Genomic DNA, 19,502 nt, shown 5'->3' with positions numbered 1-19,502 from the left:
AGATTTCTTACACACACAATTATGGTGCCTGTGAATAAAGTAGTTTTATTTCTTCCTTTATAATTCTTATACTTAGGATGTCCATAACATTATGGAATAGAAGTGACAGTAACAGGCATTTTGTCTTATTTTTTATATCATAAGGAAAGCTTTCAACATTTTATCATTAGATATGATGTTGATCATAGTTTTCTAACAGCTATTTCTTATTAAATTAAGAAAATCCTCTCCTTCTAACCTGAGTTAGATAAAAAACAACTTTTTTTTATATGGATGGATGTTGCATTTATCAAATGATTTCTCTGCATTTATTGAAATTACATTTATTTTTCTCCTTTATCCTATTAATGTAGTAAATAACATTAAATGGGGCACCTGTGTGGCTCAGTTGGTTACGTGTCTAACTCTTGATTTCAGCTCAGGTCATGATCTCACAGAGAGATCTCCCTTGCGAGATCAAGCCCCATGACAGGCTCTGCACTGACAGTGTGGAACCTGCTTGGGATTCTCTCTTTCTCTTTTTTTTTTTCTCTCTCCCTCTCAAAATAAATAAACATTCAAGAAAATTAAATAACATTGACTGATATCCAAATATTTGTTTAACCTTGCATTCTTGGAATAAGCACAACTTGGTCAGGTCCTTTAACTGTCACTGTGTTCAGTTCAGTAGGATATTTTAAATCCACGTTTACGAAAGAGACTGCTTGCAATTTTATGTAGTGACTTTGTTGGGTACTGATATCAAGGTTACAGTGGCCTCATAAAATAAGATAGGAAATGTTCCCTCTTCTTCTAGTCTCTGGAATAGTTTCTGTATGACTAATATAATTTTTTCTTCAAATTTCAAATGTTTAGTAACATTCACTGAAGAAGCCATCTGGGCTTGAAGGTTTTTATGTTTGGTTTGGTTTTTGGATTTGGGCATTGCTTTGCGTGTGTGTGTGTGTGTGTGTGTGTGTGTGTGTGGTAAGATTTTAGATATAGAATCATTTTTCCTTAATGTACAGGACTACTCAGATATTCTATTTCTTCTCAGGCAGTTTTGACAAGTTGTGTTTTTACAAAAACTTACCTAAAATTTCTATTTGATTATCATAATGTTGTTAATAAAATCCTCTCATATTTTTAATGTCAATAAGATTGATGGTGATGCCCCCTTTCAATCATGATATTGGCTATTTTCCTCAATGAGTCTAACGGATTTGTTATTTTTGTTCCTCTCTTCAAAGAATCAGTGTTTGGCTTTGGTGTTCCCCTCCAGTATATGTTTGGTTTCTATTTCATTCATTTCAGCTTTTTTTATTATTTCTTTTCTCCCACTTTCTTATGGTTTTATTTGACCTTCTATTGTTTTTTTAAACTGAAAGTCTTTCAACCAAACTGAATGACTTGCTCTCCCCCACATACTTCTTATATTTTCCAGTCTCCTTGCCTTTACTCATACAGTCCCCATTGTTTATAAACCATACCCTTCCCCTTTTTAAAATCATGCCAACTTTTCAAGGCTCTCCTCAAATTCTACCTCCTCCAGGAATCATTCCCTGCCCCTCTCTCATTTGATATCCTTTGAGCCCCTGCAGCACATTTTGCCATTCTTAGGTCACTATTTAGATCCTATCTCATATACTTCCTTCCATTAGCCTCTTAAAAACTGAGTGTTCCCGGCACCTGCCTGCCTCAGTCAGTGGAATGGGCAAGTCTTGATCTTAGAGTTGTGAATTCAAGCCCCACATTGCAAGCAGAGATTACTTTAAAAAAATAAATTTAAGGAGCACCTGGGTGGCTCAGTCGGTTGTGTCTGACTTCAGTTCAGGTCATGATCTCTAGGTTTGTGAGTTCAAGCCCCGCATCCAGCTCTGCACTGACAGCCTAGAGCCTGCTTCGGATTCTCTATCTCTCTCTCTCTGCCCTTCCCCTGCTCACTCGCTCTCTCTCTCTCTCTCTCTCTCTTTCTCTCATAAATAAATAAATAAATAAACAAACAAATGGGCATTTAAAAATAAATAAATAAATTGGGGGTGCCTAGGTGGCTCAGTCAGTTGAGCACCCAACTTCAGCTGGGGTCATGATCTCACAGTTTGTGGGTTCGAGCCACACATTGGGCACTGTACTTACAGCTCAGAGCCTGGAGTCTGTTTCAGATTCTGTGTGTGTCTCTCTCTGCCCCTCCCCTGCTTATGCGCTCACTCTTTCTCTGTCTCTCTCAAAAATAAACATTTAAAAATAAAAATAAATTTAAAAAAATTTTTAATGAATGTTCAATTTTTTTTGAAAGGTCCACCATGGTGCTGTGCACAAAACAGCTACTCAGTAAACACAGGTGTCTGTGATTCAACTTCAGGAGTTAAATTCACACAAATGAAACCTGTTCATAGCAGGAATTATTGACTGGCAACTCAAATATTCAAACACATCATAAGAAGAGTTTGGGCAAAAAAAAGAAAGAAGACTCATCATTTTTTTAAGTCTTCCTTGCTTCCAAATAACAACTATATATCATCCAGAGCTAACATTTAACTTGACATTTTGCTTTTTCTGGCTATCACTTAAAACCCACATTTTTTTCCCTTATTTAAGGAAAATAGTTAAATGGGACAAAGTTTTTTTTTAAGTTGAAAGATGAGAAGATGAAGAAATTTCTCAAGAAAAAGAAATAAGCTAAAGGATAATTTCTGGTATCGTAAATGGATATCACAAATCAAAAACACAGGGCTTTGCAAGTTTGAATGAGTTATGCTCCAACTGTTATAAAGACTTCAGGGCAAGACTTAAAACTCAAGGGGGAAAACAGGGCATATGTTGGCTGTAGGGTACATATTTGGAGCCCTATTTGGAGGGCTGAAAAAAGTGATGACTCTTGCTTGGTAGCACAAAGCACAACATCACACCTCCCCAAAAATATCAGAGACCTCTTCAGCTCCCATGAGCTGCCTCAACCTGTTCTATGATACAAACTCCAGTGCATAATTTCCAAAGTAAGTTTTGAGAGAAAAACCAGTTGAACCTATGGGCTCTCTTCAGCAAAAGCAGAATGAAGGAGTAGAAAGTATTGAAACTCTGGAGGAAAAATCTACGTTCAGATTTCAGTTACCAGCTGCCTAGATGTAGGACCTTAGCAGGTTGCTTATCCTTCCTAAAGCACAACTTTCTCATCTGTGAAATGGGGCTAATTATGCCTACTCACAGGTTATTATATGTCAGGTGCCCTACACCATGTGTGTTCAGTGGTATTCAGGCTGTGGGTTGTCACCAGTGGTGCAAAGTGTTATTTTTGTTCTTATTCTTTTTAACAGCCACAGAGTGGGGCAAAGTTTTAAAGTTTAAAAGCCACCATAATGGCTGGCTAGAAAAACTGGGCTTGAAACAAATTTCCTATGAACAACTCATCTTGGGAGAAGAACTCATTCTAAGTAGAGTGCAGTGTTTAGACTCAAACAGGTAAGAGTTCAAAAGACAGAAGAAATAAACCTAAGGAGCTTAGAGCCAAAGAAAACGTTTCGGCCATGCAGTGATGTTCCTGACTAGATCCCAGGACTCAAATGAAGTTCATACTGGGAACTGGGATGCATTCAATGGCCTAGGTTTGAATTTGAAATCTCTCCTTTCCTAGCTGTGTGACCTTTGGAAAAGTTGCCACTGTAGCTCTTACATTCTCCATGTTCCAGTGCATCCCTTCCATGCCTCACAGAACTGAATTGGCAGAATTTGACCAAATACCAGTGTATCTTTTAAAAGAAATTTAATGCAACTGCAGATCAGCTTCACCCCATGCGGAAGAACAGCAGTCATCTACCTAAGCACAAAGACAAGTCTTGGTCTTTAGTTTAAATACCAAAAGATCAACCTCACCACTGGAGTTTAGCACCTGAATGCAAAGTCATAATCTTTGATCAACAGTACAACTACAAATCAGCAATTTGGTCAAGTTCAAGGTTGAATTGCTCACTATTCATCTCCCATAGAGAAGCCTGATGAGGACAAATATTACTGAAGAAGAACCATTTATGACATACAAGTACCTGGCTGGTCATGTGACTGGAAAGCTATATACCCACAATCCTCACTTCAGTTACCACAGAAATACTGTCATCCAGTGATATTATGCCCCTAGCTTCTTAATCCACTTTAGATAACAAGTTCACGAGATCAAATACATTCTCTGCAACTTTTACTAAATCCCTTAATGTCACTCATTTAGATCCAATCTGATAAATTCTGCCAAAGTTAGTGCAAGTATAACGTTTGTTTTTCTTGATGAATGAATGCCATTTAATTTATTAAGCAAATGAGAACTAAAAGGTTTTATGTATTATCCTTTTAGCCTCGGTGGTTAAGTTTAGAGTGAAGTTTATGTTCCATCTCAGTAATTATCATTATTCTGGGATTGGTTTCTTTTTTTTTTTTTTTTTTTTTTTTTTGCATTTTCTTAAAATACAACTTTCTCCCTACCCTTTCCTTTTGTGATTGTTAGAGCTGCTATAGCCATCTTGCTCAGACAGGCAGACTGGGACTATCTGAAAATGAATTTACATGAAGGAAGCCAAACTACAAAATGGAATGAGAAAAACTAGAATCCATTAACATCTTTTTGAGTCCCTGGATCAAGCTATGCCTGAAGAAATACCTTGTTTTTCTCCAGTTGAGTGAGCCACTAAACTTCCTTTTGGTTTTAGCCATTTTGAATTAGATTTTCATTCACTTGGAAGTTCTAGCTAACAAAGAAAACAATTTTAAGATTATCTGACAAGTACTCTCATTACCGTAATTCATTTTCTTAAAAATAAACTGGGTACAGTTTTATGAATGAACGTAAGAAAGTGAAATTTTTGGACATCATCTTTATGTCATACCAAATTTATAATAAAAGCAGGTTAAAACATTCTTTCAAAGGATCAACAGCACAGGGAAAAAAGGAGGGAAAAAGCTTTCACTACCATTTTTATTGACAGTTCTCCTTAAGAGCAGAGAAGAGAGGCTTAGTAAAGAATCTTTCCACACAAAAGTAAGAAAAGGAGAACAGCACCATCTAGAAGAAAACTAATTTCTCTGAGAAACACACACAGTGTTCTAGTGCAAACCTGAAACATACCTGCCAGAGCAAATCAGGATCAAAGTTAAAACTTGGAGCTCCCTGCAAGAAGATAAATCACAAATAACTTCATTCATTTTGTTTCCTTTCATTTCCATTCAGGTGACTTTTTCCCCCTGGCTCAGTTGGCTACAGGAGATGTGATGGCTGCAAGAGAATTACTCCCTCTTTGATGCTGGCAGATTGCCCTCCTCAATGCTTCTCCACAGAGACACATTTTCACAATTGTACAAGTCCAGAGGGGCACGTACAGATCTCCTAGAACTACCAGATCCTACTTCTAAAACTGCTTGAATTAGGGCAAGGTTTCACAAATTTTCACTACAAACAACTTTAAGTTGATGCAAAGTGTATGTGTGGAAAAAACGAGGGGTCAGAAGTTCACCCTCAGTTTCTCTAAGAAGCAAGGGACTAGTAGAGGTAATTTATTAGCCCTTAATTCATGTCATCTCCCTGAAACTACAGGTCAAATTTTCTCTAGGAATGTTCCTTTTAACCTTAGATTTTGAGAAGGCACTAGATGACACCAGTATTTACCCAAAGGTGTTTAAGTTCAAACACAATGGCGTCTCGAGTTCCACCCACCAGGTTTAAGGGTCAGTTATATTTGATAGTCAACCCTAAGGCTTGTAAAATATGGGTTTCTAATATTCCCTCCAATTTCACAGGGATGTAATATAGAAAATCAGATGAGATCACAGCCTCTGTCACAAGATACACACATGGCTGAAAAGATGACCCTCTACCATCTGCCTCCATAACTCAATTTATGTATGGTAAGTATAGATGCTAATGGGACCCAGACTTCTCCACTGACAAAACAGAAGGCAGTGCTTGGTAAATTAATACACATCCAAAACAACAACAACAACAACAACAACAACAACAACAACAACAACAACAGAAAAATGCCTGGCTCAATTCCCTGACAAGTGTATTGATCATCATTTGTCCTAAAAATGTGTTTCGTAAGCCAGCATCATGGGCATCCATAAAAGAAAAACTCCACACTCAATTTACTGATAATATATGAATGTGGATTTGCCCTAAAAATCATGTTTTTATGGCTTCCCATATAGATAGCATAAATGGGTGTATTTATTTACTATTTTATTGTTTTCAAATAAAACACATGATACGAGAAATAGTAGAAATTAAACAGATTTTCTACTTCTAAAAGTCACCAAAAAGTATTAATTGTCTGAATAGAGACCTTTACAAAGATAATGTCCAATGCACTGAGAGAGATGTCATTCCTGATTTTTCTAAAGATTCCTGGAATTCACTCTTTTTAAAAAGAAAAGATACTTTGGAAATACATTCTATATACATCCTCTTTTCCATTAGTAACTGTGCCAGAGACCAGAATGGCAGGCATGCAGGTGGGTGGAAGAAACACTGAGTGACTCTTTACAAAAAAATAAAATAAAATATTTTCTCTTTTTTCTTTTCTTTAAAAGAGAGAGAGAGAGAGAGAGAGAGAGAGAGAGAGAGAGAGAGAGAGAGAGAGACAAAGAAAAAGCCCTAACCAAATTTCAGGTTTGGTTCCAATGTAAAGTGAGGAAGAAATCTCAGTTATGAAACACTCCCCCAGAAGTGTAGAATGATAAGTTTCTTTTCAAAACAAGTTCAAATTATATAAATTCAAACTGAATTGATGAGCCAAGATTAGCAAGTATTGTTCATTCTTATTGGCATTTGGTTCCTTTGATGATATTTTTCAAACCAATTTGCTGCAAATGCATTATGAGTACCTTGACTCATGTAACCCCACTCGGGGGACATACAGTTTTAAAGCAAATGTTCTACATTATTTCCACAAAAATTCACTTGAAGACATTGTCATTGACAAGAAAGAGAAAGAAAGAAAGAAAGAAAGAAAGAAAGAAAGAAAGAAAGAAAGAAAGAAAGAAAGAAAGAAAGAAAGAAAAAAAAGAAAACAAAAAGAAAACACCTTAAAAAAAATCCTAAGTCAGAACTGTACATGACAAAAATTCAATAGCTGGTGTTAATTTCTTTTTCTCCAGGACTTAGGGATTTTTTGGCAGACAATTCAAAATCATACACTATAAAAGACAGAAAAATCATTATCCTATCAGCAAGTTTCGGAATTCTCTTGTAGGCTAATGGTGACCAGCAAACTTATTATTTCCCTAATAATAAGTATGGAATTATCAGATTGTAAACATCACTGTTATGTTTTTCTTCATGAAACAATTTAAATCAAGAATTATTTACTCTTAAGATAAACACTATTTGCTTCCCTCTGGCAAACACTGAAAGTAAAAAACCTTTATTTACATTTCTAGATACTGACAAAGCAATGGGTTTCATTTAGATCTGTTTCTTAATCATACATCACGGCTTAGCCATCATCATTTATTTCATTATTCTTTAAATGCCCTAAATCCATCCAGGAGGATCTATAATTCATTTAAATAGCATACCTCTATGCTTCCACAGCTATGTTATGAGTACTTAATAAGTTATTATTACTTCCAGACTTGGTTAGGAGAAAATACTGGAGTCCTGGGAAAGTACTATCCTTTGAAAAGTACATTTTCCTGATAGCACAGTTTTAATTATTTAAGGACTTCACTGAATGTAAGTCAACTTCTTTGCCAAACCTTAGTTTCTTAAGATATCTTTTCATTGTAATGTGAATGAAAAGGGGGAAAAAATTATTCTAGCTTTAGAAATTTCCTTTTAAAGCACACACAAAACCTCCCCTAGGGTTGAAAGCATTGGCCATGCTCTGGAAATGAACCCACCCCTCCTTTCAGCCAAGGGATACTTGAGTCCTTTATTCTTTTGCCCAGAAAAGTCATCCTAATTAAAGGGCCAATAAATTAAATGTACCCAAGAAAGCAAAAAGATCCAGAAGAAAAGCACCCACCAGGGTGCCTAGAGAAAAACACAAGGTTCATTTCAAGTGTTTATGTTAGGCACCATCAAGTTAGAACAAACTCCGGAGGCACAGCTGTTCTTGACAAATGTGAACAGCTCCTACCTTCATTTCAATGACAGTCTGGAGAGCCTTCGTCTTGGCTGGCTCCGGCTGAAGTTGGCTTCTTCGGTGCAATTCCTGTGGAGGAACACGATAGAAATAAGCCTGACGGTTCATCCTTCCGTTACACCATGACCTTTACACAGGTACCACACAGCCCACCGGGTGCAGGTTTGCTGTGCACAGACATAAACAAGCCACAGGTGCCTCTCCCCCCACCCTCTTTAGCATCACTCCTGCCTGGAGCCTGCGTTCCAGTGAAAACCTCCTGGCACATGCGCTATTTCTGAAACTTCCATCAATAATTAATGTCAACTGTGACAAAGCCAGCAAGTAATCATAGTCCAAATACTGTTCAACACTGGGGCTGTTGCCCAGCCATCAAATCATAATTTACTAAATTACATTTCTCTGTGCTCCCAATACAAACACAGCATGGAAACGGAGGAAAGAAAATGACTAACGTGGTTGCAAATCCACTGCACGCATGGCATTTTGCTACTGAGGTAGGTTTGAAATGAGCAATTTAAAACCTTTTCAGTACAACTGTGTTACTTTTTGGAGTGAACTGATGTGATGAAACCCTGTGAATATCTTGCTTCCTAATTTACAGTTTCGGTCCTTGTTCAAAATCACATCTGTGTGTGATAGGTTTATACACTCATGATGCCAAGAAATTAAAATTGGCATTAATATCAACAGTGTTAGAGAGGATACAAAAATGGTTAAAGCCAGATGCAGACCCAAGAACTTCTGGAATATGACAAATATAACTTCAGGTAAAAAGCAAGCAACATAACCACAATTTTAACCTTGAAGGCTCGCTTTATTTATGCCTCTTCTCCAAAGAACAGTTCTGTAAAGACTTTGAAAGTTGCCTTGGCAGAAGAAGACATAAAGATAAGATTTGTTCAGTTTATACTTTGATTTTCTTAGTAATAATTATAAACAGTTTTATGAAAGCAGCCAATGAGAGGAAAAAACAACAGTGCTCACACATGTCCATGCCACTGATACTAGTCACCTATGGAGTAATTTCATAAGATTTATTTGCTTCCAGAAAAATCATTTAAATTCAACATGAAGTAGTTCTAGGCCTTCACATTCCACTGGGCCACAGACATTAAAAATGAAAAGCAAACAAACAAAAAACTACCTTGGCTTTAGGGAAGGGAACTAACATGATTTCTAGCTTTTCCAAGGAAAGGTATTAAAATTAAATCTCATTCCACCACTACTGTCTACTATCATCACCATCTCATAAAGACAGAACATAACAATGTAAGTATTGCCAGAAAAACAGAATTCCACAATAAAAGATAATCCTTCCCAGGATAATAAAACAAGCAATCTTTGCCCATATCCCATTATATTGTTCTTACTTGCCAGTGGCCCAAGAAGACTTGGTCATGGAACACGGTGCACATGTCTAGGAACCAGCCCTGGAAAATCACCACTACAGTTCTGGAATACGGCATATTTTCTTCCCAAAGTCATCACTGGCACACACCAGCAAACTTGTGCAAAACTACTTCTCAACTTCCAATTTGAGAAGAACTTGAATTAGTGCTTCCTAATTATTCAAAATGGTCTCACAAAGACATTTTTTCCCTAACATATCCTTGGAAGATACAGAGTCAAGTATTACCAAACCCATCTTATGAATAGAGACAGAAAGAAAGCCTGTGTCCTTTGGAGGCCCTGGTCTAAAATAACCCAGCAATACTGGTCATTTTTAGGCTGCATGGTAATGGCAGAAATTTTCTGAAGGAATGACCTTAAAAGCAACTTCCCTTCTGTGTCTCCCTCTCTCTCTGCCCCTTCCTACTCTCTCTCTTTTCTTTCTTTCTTTTTCTTTCTTTCTTTCTTTCCTTCCTTCCTTCCTTCTTTCTCTCTCTCAAAAACAATTTAAAAAACATTTTTAAAAAATTAAATAAATAAAAATAAAAGGGGCGCCTGGGTGACTCAGCCAGTTGAGCATCCAACTTCAGCTCACGTCATAATCTCACAGTTCATGAATTCCAGCCCTGCATCAGGCTCTGTGCTGACAGGTCAGAGCCTGGAGCCTGCTTCGGATTCTGTGTCTCCCTCTCTCTCTGCTTCTCCCTTTCTCCCTCCCTCTCTCGCTCTCTCAAAAATAAACCTAAAAAAAACAAAAAATTCTACTATACTTATATTATATTATATTATATTATACTATATTATATTATATTATATTACATTTTAAAAAGCAGCTTTCCTTTATTACCTACAATGTCCCTGGCACTACTTCTCTCTTTTTTTTTTCTTAATTTTTTATTTTTTAAAATTTACATCCAAATTAGTTAGCATATACTGCAACAATGATTTCAGGAGTAGATTCCTTAGTGTCCCTTACCCATTTAGCCCATCCCCCTCCCACACCCCTCCAGTAACTCTCATTTTGTTCTCCATATTTATGAGTCTCTTCTGTTTTGTTCCCCTGTTTTTATATATTATTTTTGTTTCCCTTCCCTTATGTTCATCTGTTTTGTCTCTTAAAGTCCTCATATGAGTGAAGTCATATGACTTTTGTCTTTCTCTGACTAATTTCACTTAGCATAATACCCTCCAGTTCCATCCACATAGTTGCAAATGGCAAGAGTTCATTCTTTTTGATTGCCGAGTAATACTCCATTGTATATACATACCACACCTTCTTTATCCATTCATCCATCGATGGACATTTGGGCTCTTTCTATACGTTGGCTATTGTTGATAGTGCTGCTATAAACATTGGGGTGCATGTGTCCCTTCGAAACAGCACACCTGTATCCCTTGGATAAATGCCTAACTACTTCTCTTTTTCAAGCCTCAATATCATGCTATGGAGAATCAAACCTCTGTGTGGTGAGTCCAGTTGGCTACTGGTAAATATTTATTTAACAACCAGCACCCACCATGGCCAAGTTCAAATTACCTAAGTGGTGTCACTGAATGCAAAGTTGGGAAGAGAGGCACAATAGTACCCTATTGTACAGTATTTATACCATATGGACCAACTACATGTAATAACATCAAGAATACTGTTATCTGTGTTCATTTTACAGATAACAGTAAAATGTAACAAAAAAATAGGAAATTATGAGTTTTAATACAATGTTTCTTTTTTAACTTTTTTTAATGTTTGAGGTTTTTTTTGGTTTTGTTTTTGTTTTTGTTTTTGTTTTTTTAGAGAGAGAGACAGAGCATGAGCAGGGAAGGGGCAGAGACAGAGGGAGACATAGAATCTGAAGCAGGTTCCAGGCTCTGAGCTATCAGCACAGAGGCCAATGCAGGGCTCAAACCTGTGAACCATGAGATCATGGCCTGAGTTGAAGTCAGACACAAGTGACTGAGCCACCCAGGCATCAGTTTATATATTTAATTTGTAACGTCAGCTGTTAGAACAAGTTTCCAATTTTGACTTTCATGGACCAGTCCAATCCAGTTCCAGCATACCACTGGGTGAATCACATAAGGAATTCAACCTCCAAAGAAAGCTTCTTTAGCCCTCAATGTTACTTCCAAGATTTTTGGGAGTACACGCTGGACTAATAAAATTTCACAGATGAAAAAATGGACAGTAAGTCACTTGTCAGAGTTCCTCCATAGTAAGGGGTAGAAGAAAAACACTTCACATGTCACTAATCCTGATCCATATGTATCAAAAGCATCTTAATGAGGGGCGCCTGGGTGGCTCAGTCAGTTGAGTGTCCGACTTCAGCTCAGGTCATGATCTCACGGCTCATGAGTTCAGGCCCCAGGTCGGGCTCTGTGCTGACAGCTCAGAGCCTGGAGTCTGCTTCTGGTTCTGTGTCCCTCTCTTGCTCTGCCCTTCCCTCATTCGTGCTCTGTCTCTCTTTCTCTCAAGAATAAATAAAACATTTAAAAAAATTTTTTTAAAGCATCTTAATGAAAAAGTCTGAGAAACGAATTCATGGTAATTTCATACCATAGCCAAACCAAATTCCAGAATAAAAATCATAAGATAATTTGAGGAGAGAAGTTTGCATAAAATAAGCAAAAATAATTAAGACACAACTAAGTAACACAAATAGAAAATAAAAACCATAGAGTAAAGGTATGTGTTGTTGTAATTTCTGCCAAGCACAAAAACATTTTTTAGAGCAAACATGCAATAACAAAGCTAAACTTGTAGCAATAGTTTTGCAAAAATGGAAAGAGTTTTCTTTGCTATAATTACACAATTTCCATTGTAATGTAAACCAGCTCAAAATCAAGACTGGGTCCTTACGCTCTGTGTCATCACTCCTTAAAATGTAAAACGAAACAAAATCTCCAGTTACCTGAAAATTGCAATTTTCCTATCTTAACTACACTGTATTTCAATCAATCCTGACTTCAAGTTTCTGAGGATCACCTTAATTCCTAAGGTGTCAGGTAAGTGAAGATTGTAATCCACATGCAGACATCATGGATGGTCTGAAAGTTCCATCTCAGACACTTCATCCATCTCTGAGACTGAGCATCCTTAAAACACTCACTCTGTGGCAGAGAGTAGCAACTGCCCAACCAAGAAGATTTGTGCTCCTCTTCATTAAAGTAGAGTGTTTCTAGGAAGCACCACTACCACTGCCCATGTATCAATGATGATGGTGCCAAATTACTTATTTCTGGCCAGTGGGACATGGGCAGAAATTAGGAACTCAACTTCCATAAATACTTTTTACCCTGTCCTCAATTCTCCCTCTTTTCCTGTCTTCTGGCTAGAAGTAAAGTACTCCAAGACCCAAGACGCTGGTAGAACCCCAAGAGAAAAGGAGAATGAGTTCCTGAAATGCCATATAAAAAGGTCACTGAACACCAACATGGGATGGTGGTGTGTGTGAAAAATAAACCTCTGTTAAGTTAGCCTCTGTGCTTTCAGGCTCTCTCTGTAAAGATCCCAGCCCTCTCTGCCTTTACTGCAATGGCTACAAGGAAAAATAATACCTAATTAGCCCTGTGTTGTTTGTTGGTTTTGAATCACAAAAGTGATTTTAATGTGTGAGAGCTTACCAAGTTTTTCTAAACTGACAGTAAGATGTGTCGGTTGGTGGGTGCTTCAACTATGCCTAACTATCTGAAAGATGCACCCATTATGGATTAATCTTAACTAAAGAATTTCCCTAGAAGCATCTGATGTAGATATGAGGTAGTACAAGATTTAACTTACTCTGGTAGTTTTTAAACGACAGTATTAATCAAGTACAGTGGACTTATACTTTTCTGGGTCACTGATCTCTGTAAGAATTAGATGGAAGGTATAGATTCTCTTTACAAATGAGTACAAAAGCACATACAAACAAAACGGTGTGCACCATTTCAGCTGCTTCACAGAACCTGGTCCAATACCTGGGGGTTCATCTTTGAACCAGACTACAGGCTAAAAAACACTTACTGAGAGGAAAGGGCACTGTACAGGGAATGGAGAGTCAGGAGCCCACAGTCCCAGCCTGAGGCCTTGGGCACACCTCTTCCCTACTCTGAGCTACAGAATAAGAAGCTCTATCACTAGGTTTCTGAGAACATCCAGATTTTTAATAGGCAGCTGACTCTGAAATGCTGATCTCTGGCTGGAATTTCTAGTCACACCAATTCTCAGTTCTAAAAACATAATAAAAATAAAAGAAAACTGGCAGCATCAAAAACTTTAATATCTTACTGTGACACAGAAACCCAGGTTATATATTTTCCCATAATTTCATTACTCACTTGGCCATAGCTAGTCTAAAACTGCCAGCTCCTCCAGGTGACCAATATGGAAACATACCAAGAACTCAAAATTTTAAACATGAAATCTCAAGTAGTTCATTGGGATGACATTTCTTGGCAGTTAATGAGAATCTAGAGTCTAGTGAGTTAATGTGGATGGACACTAGCTTCCAAAATGAAACTGGAAGAATAATGTTTGCACACACCATCTACTTTCTTCAGTAGGAAAAAAAAAACACCTCAAATCTTGACTTTCTATCCACTATTTTTATCTGACCTCTCTCCCTTACTGTCTTAGTAATCTACTGCTATGGAACAAACCACTCCAAATTTAGTGCACCAGACTAGCACCATTTGATTATGTTCATGAATTCTAGATCATGAACTTCTAAAGGATAGACTAGGGAAAGCTTGTTTCTAAAGCATGATGTCAGGGGCTAGAACAGCTGGGACTGGAGGATCCAATTCCAAGATTTATATGGTATATTGGCTGGAAGAAGACTTGAAAGCTGGGTTTAGCTAGAATTGCCACCTATATATGGTGACACCTGTATATGGCATCTCCACGTGGCTTAGACTTCCTCATAGCATGGCAGCATCAGGGTATCCACCTCTTACTTTCAGGTGTAAAGATGCCAAGAGCAAGCGTTCCAGCAAATAAGCCAAGGACTGCATGGCCCTTTATTACCTAACCTTGGAAGTCCCATAGCATCACCTCTGCCATGCTCTGTTGGTTGAAGCAGTTGCAAGCCTGCTCAATTCTAGGGAAAAGTGCCAAAGAATCTCAGGCCATATTTTTAAGTTATCACTCTTGAGGGACAAAACCAATTGAAGAAGCTGACAGGAAAGTAACACTATAATCTCAAACACCTACTCACATCAGTCTTAAGATATGCCAGATTTATATATTCAAATAGTAACTTGATGCAGGGCATATAGGAAATACAGCACTGAGCCAAGCAGATAGATACCCCAGCCCTTATGGGTTTTTAATTTCAAATTCCAACAAGAGAGAGGCATAATAATTTTAAAAGGAGACCAAACCAGTTTGTAAGTGCTTTAAAGGAAAATAAGTCAGAAAGATGGAACAGGACACACTATGTGAGGGGATCAATTGTAATTTTAAATAGGGTGATCAGAAAAGCTTCATGCAAAGGTGAAATTTGAGCAAAAATCTATAAGATGTGGGAGAACCAGTCGTAAAGATGTTCCAAGCAGAGAGAATAGCAAACATTTAAGTACCTGGCTAGCGCTGGATAAGGGATGGGAAAGTAGTAGGTCAGAGATATGCAGGGTTGCAGGATGATGAGAAGGTGAGTTCTACATCTGGAGTCATTGTCTGGACACTGGTTTTACTCTGAGAAAAATGGGAAGCCACTGGAAGGTTCTGAGCAAAGACAAACCACAATATAAAGTACATCCTTAAATTACTCTGCCTGCTGGACTGCAGTATAATTTGGGGTTGAGGAAGGAGGTAAGGGAAGAACCATAAGGACTAGTAATAAGCAACAGGAAAACCCTAGCAAAGGATGATAGAGCCTGGGACCAGGGTGACAGAATGGAGGCAAAGAGAAAGAACTGAGTTTAGACATGTTTTGAAGGTGAAGTTGACTTGACTTCCTGATAGATTGCCTGGAGACTCCAGAAAGAGAAAAGTAAAGGATGGCTTCATGACTTGTATTCTGGACAACAGGAAGAATGCAGCTGGAATACCAAGATAGGGAAGATTGGAGAGGAGAAGTGGGAGTTATGGGAACCAAGAGTTTAGTTTTGCATGTGTTACATTTGTGACACTATAAGACATTCAAGTGGAGAACTCAGTGGGCAGATGGACATATGAGCTGGATTTGAGGGGAGAAGAGCTACAAATAAAAAATTAGGATCATCCAGTAGATAGTACCTAAAGCTGGGAGCCTAGATGAGATCAACTGGGGACTGTGCATAGAAAGAAGAGGAGAGGAAAGAAGACTGAGCCCAGGGGTGACCCAAATTAAGGGGTCTGAGTAGTGAGGAGGAAGCAGCATATGAAATTGAGAAGGAATCCCAGTGAGGTATGAAGAGAACCAGTAGTATACCATCCCAGAAATCAAGTGAAGAAAGGAGTCCAGGATGCAAAATTGATATTCTTATCACTGCTGCTGAGAAGTCAATGGGAGGAGGCCAGAAGATGGACCACAGGACTTAGCAGCACTCAGGTCATTAGTAACAGTGACTGGAGCAGTTTTGGTGGACAGTGTGAGTCAAGTTTGACTGGAATGTGCTGTGGGAGAATAGAAGGAGGAAAGAGTCTCAGGCTACTATATTTGCAAAGGGTACTATTTAACTCATCATTTCTTTCATCAAAACTTTGATTTAGGTGTATATACCCATGTTCATAGAAGCATTATTACAACAGCCAAAATGTGGAAGCATCCATCAACAGATGGATGGATAAACACAATGTGGTACATAATTACAATGGGATATTACTTAGCCTTAAAAAGGGACAAGATACTAACACATACTACAATATGGATGAACCTTAAGGGTATTACATTTAGTGAAACACAGCAGTCACAAAAAGACAAATACTGAATGATCTCACTTACATGAGGTATCCAGAGTAGCCAAACTTACAGAAACAGAAAGTAGAATGCTGACTGCCAGAGACTGAAGGTAGGGAAATAATGGAGCTGTTGTTTAATGGGTACAGAGCAAGAGATTGCTTGCACAATGATGTGAACATACTTAATACTACTGAACTGTATGCTTAAAAGTGGTTAAGATGGTAACGTTTATGTTCTGTGTATTTAGCCACAATTTAAAATTTTTTCAAACCTAACAGAACTTGTTGGAGTCCCACAGCCCTCCCTATCTCCATTCTTCTGGAGAGAAACCATTATCTAAAAGTTGGTATATTTCTCATGCATGTTTTTGTGCTTTTAGAAAATATGTATGTCCTTGTAAATAGTATAAATTTAACAACAGAGTGCATTCTTTTTTAATTTACATAAATGCTAGCTGTCCACCTTGCACAAAGCTTTTGCATTTTGGTTTTTACCTCAACAATACTTATGTTTTCAAAATTTATCTGTGTAAATAAGTGTTTACCACTCTTTTTATTCACTACAAACAATGTTGCAATAAACACAGTACATGAAACACACTACATGAAAAAAAACAAATCTGTTTTAGGTATCTTTACATTTTTAACTGCATAACAGTTCTTTTCTTTCTGAAACATTCAGTTTCTTCTGCTTGGAATAATCCTCTACGCTTTTTGTTCTCTTTTTGTGTACAGGGATCAGCAAACCACAGCCCACAGGCCAAATCCAGCCCACCATCTGTTTTGGTAAATAAAGTTTTATTGAAACACTGTTATTTCCATTAATTTACATATTGTCTATGATTTTCATGCTACAGTGACAGAGTTCAGTAGTTACAGCAGAGACCATATGACCTTGCAAAGCTGGAAATATTTACTATCTGGCCTTTTACAGAAAAAAAAAAAATATCTGTCAATCCTGGTCCAGGACATTTTCAACACTCATCCTAGCCATCTCAGAAAAAAAAAAAAAAAAATTCCTCATGTGGTAGTTTCAAATGTCTACAAATTCTTTGACATTCCCTTTATAGGGTGGAGCCTAAATATCTTCCCCTTGACTCTGGACTGAGCTAAGTAACTCAGTCTAACAAACAGAATATAGTAGAAGTGACATTTGTGACTTTTGAGGCTTGGTCATAAAAGACAAGGCTTCCTTCTTGCTCACAATCTTGGATCACTTGCTCTGGGAGAATCCAGCTGCCACATCATGAAAATACCTCAAGCTACCCTATGGAGAGGCCCATGCACTATGAAACTGAGGCCTCCTGCCAACAGCCATGTGAATCAGCCTTAGCAGAAGTGGATCATCCAGCCCCAGTGAAGCCTTCAGATGCCTGAGCCTTGCCCAACAGCTTGACTGCAACCTCATGAGAAGCTCTGGGCCAGAACCATCCAGCTAAGCAACTCCCATATTCCTGACCCACAGAATCTGTGAGATAATAAGTGTTCATTGTTTCACACACTATTTGTCACAAAGCCATCGATTACAAATACATCACAGAAAGGCCATTAGTTGACCCTTCAGACTAGTCTACATCCTGCATCCTCAGATACACGCTCATAGCATTGTGTACCTTTCCTTTATATCACTGAAAATGGCTGCGATTTGACACTAACTTATAAAATTAGTGGATTCATGTCTGTGTTCACCATTGGGTGGTAAACTCCATAAGCACAGGGACTTTGTATGTCCGTTATATTCCCAGTAACTAACATAGTGCCTGCAAAGAGTAAGTGCTCAATAAATACTGACTGACTGAAAGAGTACAAATGACATTGCACTTATATGCCTAGAAGTTCTATAATACCTTTGGACCAAAAGGAATCTGATGTGAAGGATGGTAATAGCTAATAGTTACTTATATATTACTATGTGCTAAGCACCCTTCTAAACACTTTACAAATATTAACTTGTTTAATCATCATAATAACCTCCATAGGCAGATACAGTTATTATCATCATGTTTCACTCAAAGACATGGAATCATAAAGGAGTCAGTAACCTGCACAATCTACTGAATTGTCCTGAGAAGTCTGGGTCCAGGGCCTCTGCTCCTAACCACTGTGCTATACTGCCCATGTTTCACCACATGGTTTTGATTTGATATTTGAAGCTGACACCTATATCTCCATTGGCTTCTTTCATTATAGTCATCTCCCTATTTCTCCTTCAATTCCATCTTCCATTTTTCACTCCTTTCTTGAGGACTTGAAAATTTAAAGAGATTCATCTCAATAGCAGTTGTATGGTACTGATATCCCATATTAGATATTAAAACGTAAATGATAAGCATGGTTAGGCATGCAGAAATAGAGGAAAAAAATAATTACTTTCAAATATTAACATCCTTCTCAATTTTTGATAAATCAAGCATTTAAAAAATAACCTAAAATATTTAAATGATATAATGATATAATTAGTAAGATTAAACTGAGAGACAATTACAGTGAACTTTGGATCCTACAGACCTCTATTTCAAGATTCCATGGAATATTTAAACAGATTGAGCATGTATCAGACCACCAAAAAAAACTTTAATCAGATTCCAAAGGCAGAAGTGATAACAGGCCACATTCTTTGTCCATACACAATAAAACAAATTAATACCAAAAGTTAAAAATGAAACCTCACTATTCAAATGCTTATTTTATTTATTATTTTGAGAGAGAGAGTATGCGTTTGCAGGGGAGGAGCAGAGAGACAGGGAGAGAATCCCAAGCAGGCTCCACACTGTCAGTGAGAAGTCCAACACAGGGCTCAATCCCACCAACAGTGAGATCATGACCTGAACCAAAACAGAGCTGGACGCTTAACTAACTGAGCCACCCGGGTGCCTCAAAACCTTACTATCTGGAAGATAAAGCTCAGAAAAAGTCTTAAAATTCACCCTATACAGTAAAACAGACCTAGTCGTCTCTACCTAGCAGGTGTGTGATGATGGGTAAGTTCCTGAATTTTCTATACTCAGGATGGTGAAGTTGAAATGAGATAAGCATGTGAAGTATTCACCTGGGCTGGCACACAGGACGTTAGCAGTAACTGAAACTTATCCTTATTATTGTTGTTGCTCCTGAATGATTATTAGTATTCCTGAAAGTACATCAGA

General features: G+C 37.8%; 1 protein-coding gene across 7 annotated transcripts in view; it reads right to left on the bottom strand.

The window, feature by feature from the left end:
* ERC2 (ELKS/RAB6-interacting/CAST family member 2) overlaps positions 1–19,502 on the bottom strand; it is a 915,804-nt gene that overhangs the window by 626,235 nt on the left and 270,067 nt on the right. For 5 of the 7 annotated variants that reach the window (XM_027039010.2, XM_053219212.1, XM_027039014.2 and 2 more), the window contains one exon: positions 8,100–8,174. In XM_027039010.2, coding sequence (XP_026894811.2) covers positions 8,100–8,174 — 75 coding nt within the window. Of the gene's footprint in view, positions 1–5,089; positions 5,132–8,099; positions 8,175–19,502 lie in introns of all 7 variants that reach the window. The other 2 variants (XM_053219211.1, XM_053219213.1) reach the window with 1 other exon arrangement.

This window comes from Acinonyx jubatus, chromosome A2 (genome assembly GCF_027475565.1).
Source record: "Acinonyx jubatus isolate Ajub_Pintada_27869175 chromosome A2, VMU_Ajub_asm_v1.0, whole genome shotgun sequence".
NCBI classification, from domain to species: domain Eukaryota; kingdom Metazoa; phylum Chordata; class Mammalia; order Carnivora; family Felidae; genus Acinonyx; species Acinonyx jubatus.
The sequence above is the reverse complement of the archived record's forward strand: the minus strand, read 5'-3'. Positions and strand labels throughout refer to the sequence as shown.